Genomic DNA, 2,110 nt, shown 5'->3' on the forward strand with positions numbered 1-2,110 from the left:
GCTGTTTATTCGAATTCAGTACCCAGTTACAATACTGTCAGGACATGGGTACATGCAGTTTGGCACCGGCGCAGCCGAATCTTACATCACATTGCTCCTGACTGAAAGTCCACAGGTAGGGTTGTTCTTGATTGACTAGATCACCACTGATTGCAGTGGGCAGTCCCCTGCAAAATGCTAAAAGCGGGGTAGTTCCCTCAGAGCAACACGGCTGACGCCGTCCGCCGGGATCTGCGTGCCCGCCGGGATCTGCATGCCCGCCTTCCATTAAAAAAAAAACAGGGAAGCCATGCTCTAAAGACAGGAAGGGTTTCTTAATGAACAACCTCTGAAATAAACTGACTTGATGTAGATAAGATGCTCTAACTTCTCTACATATAAAGGGAAGTGTATTTCAGAACTTGTTGGTTAAGTTCGACTTATTTCGCACCAACATTTTCAAAATTGATCAATTTCTGCGTCCGGTCGCATTTATCAGCATAACTTTGACCACATAACAATAAAGAGCATCTAGTTCACGCGGTCCGGGAGCGATCAGAAAGCTGTTACAGAGCTCGTTTGCTGACCCACAGTCTGCTCCTCCCTGGATGTTCCGGGTTCAGTGGCTGATCTGCCACAACTGAAATTAAGACGAAGTAGAGCTTTCTCCAAACCATCTTTAAACTGCGAAGTAGAAAAATAGTAAATAATGGGATCGACCACACTGTTCAGATACGTTATAAACAGCGTATTGTAAAAGATATTCACTGCTGTGTGATACGACTTGCAGTCGAAGTGTCTTCTTAGTTTAGTGACCAAAACGGCGACCACAACAACACTGGTGGGCAAGAAGCAAATGACAAAAACTGCAGCCACGGCTGTCACAAGTTTCACAGTTCGCTTATATTTACCCCGCATTCCAGTTTCCATCTGGCGTAACTTCCAGATGATGGAGGACGTAGAGTATAAGATAACTGAAACTGGCAAAAGAAACTTAAAGAATATAAAAATAAAGTCAGTCCAAATTGCTGGGGCACTCAGAGCATTCTTACTGCTGAAAGGCTCACAGTTTGTCACGTTGTGCTGTTTGAAGTCATGTTTGTCGAACAGCAAGTGCAAACAAATAGCCACCGCTACAATCCACAGACCGCCTGCTATCATCACCGCACACCTCGTAGTGATCTTGTTTACCTTGTGGAGTGGATGGACCACCTTAAAGTAACGATCGATCGCAATAATCATGAGGAAAAATACGCTGCTAATCCGGTTCAGGGAAATCATGAATATGTTCAGTCGACACAGTCCATCACCAAAAATCCAGTCCTTCCCTCGGAGAAAATAATCAGCTCGAAAGGGTACGCAGCACATTAACAAAGTGTCCGCAATCATCAGATTCAGTGAATACACAATACTCGGTTTCCGGGACTTCACATGAGCACAAAAGATCCACAAAGCAACCGTATTTGTAGCAATCCCGAGGATGAATGTGACGATAATTACGGGCGGGTTGTAGGACGAGCTCACATCTTCACCAAGAGCACATTCCTGGGTCGAGTTCGCCATTGCGCAAAGAGCGGCCACACAGTCAAGGTGTTTCAGAGCGGAGCGAACTCATTCGGAGACGAACAACCTGATCAACTGATCTTCTTCGAATGAGTTTGCGGGGTCGAGTTGGCCATTGCACGAAAAAGTCAAGATGTGTCCGGGGAGATCAAACTCAATCAGAGACAACCAACCTGAAGAGCTGATCCGCATCGAATGAGTTTGTTCCCGTCTCGCTGCAGTACATGGGCGGAGTGAAATAGTCAGAGCACCAATAAAAAGTGCGATCAACTCATCAAGTTCCAGGAAAATTAGAAGCATCAGCATTCAGATTAAGCAGCAAACAATGACATATATTTAGCTTTCAATGCCCGGCATAAAATTGTACTCCACTTAGTTTTGCTGTTGAGTGCATGAACAATTTTATTTTTAAAATTAATGAGGAGGCGTAATTTTAAGCTGATTAGAGGGAAGTATAAGGGGGTGTCAGTCAGGGGCGGAGTTTATTACGCAGCGAGGTTGGGTGCGAGGAACACGCTGCCAGGTTTGGCGGTGGAGGCGGATACATCAGGGGCATTTCAGAAACTCT

General features: G+C 45.3%; 1 protein-coding gene across 1 annotated transcript; it reads right to left on the minus strand.

Moving 5' to 3' along the window:
- Positions 1–534: 534 nt before the first annotated feature.
- Positions 535–1,542, minus strand: LOC140738916 (hydroxycarboxylic acid receptor 2-like). The gene has a single exon (XM_073066931.1). The coding sequence runs from the start codon at positions 1,540–1,542 to the stop codon at positions 535–537; it is 1,008 nt and encodes a 335-aa protein (XP_072923032.1).
- Positions 1,543–2,110: the final 568 nt, after the last annotated feature.

The sequence above is a fragment of the Hemitrygon akajei genome, chromosome 14 (genome assembly GCF_048418815.1).
Source record: "Hemitrygon akajei chromosome 14, sHemAka1.3, whole genome shotgun sequence".
Taxonomy (NCBI): Eukaryota; Metazoa; Chordata; class Chondrichthyes; order Myliobatiformes; family Dasyatidae; genus Hemitrygon; species Hemitrygon akajei.

Bases quoted from the DNA above. Each gene is read 5' to 3' on its own strand.
- LOC140738916 (XM_073066931.1), bottom strand. From the start codon at position 1,542: ATGGCGAACTCGACCCAGGAATGTGCTCTTGGTGAAGATGTGAGCTCG.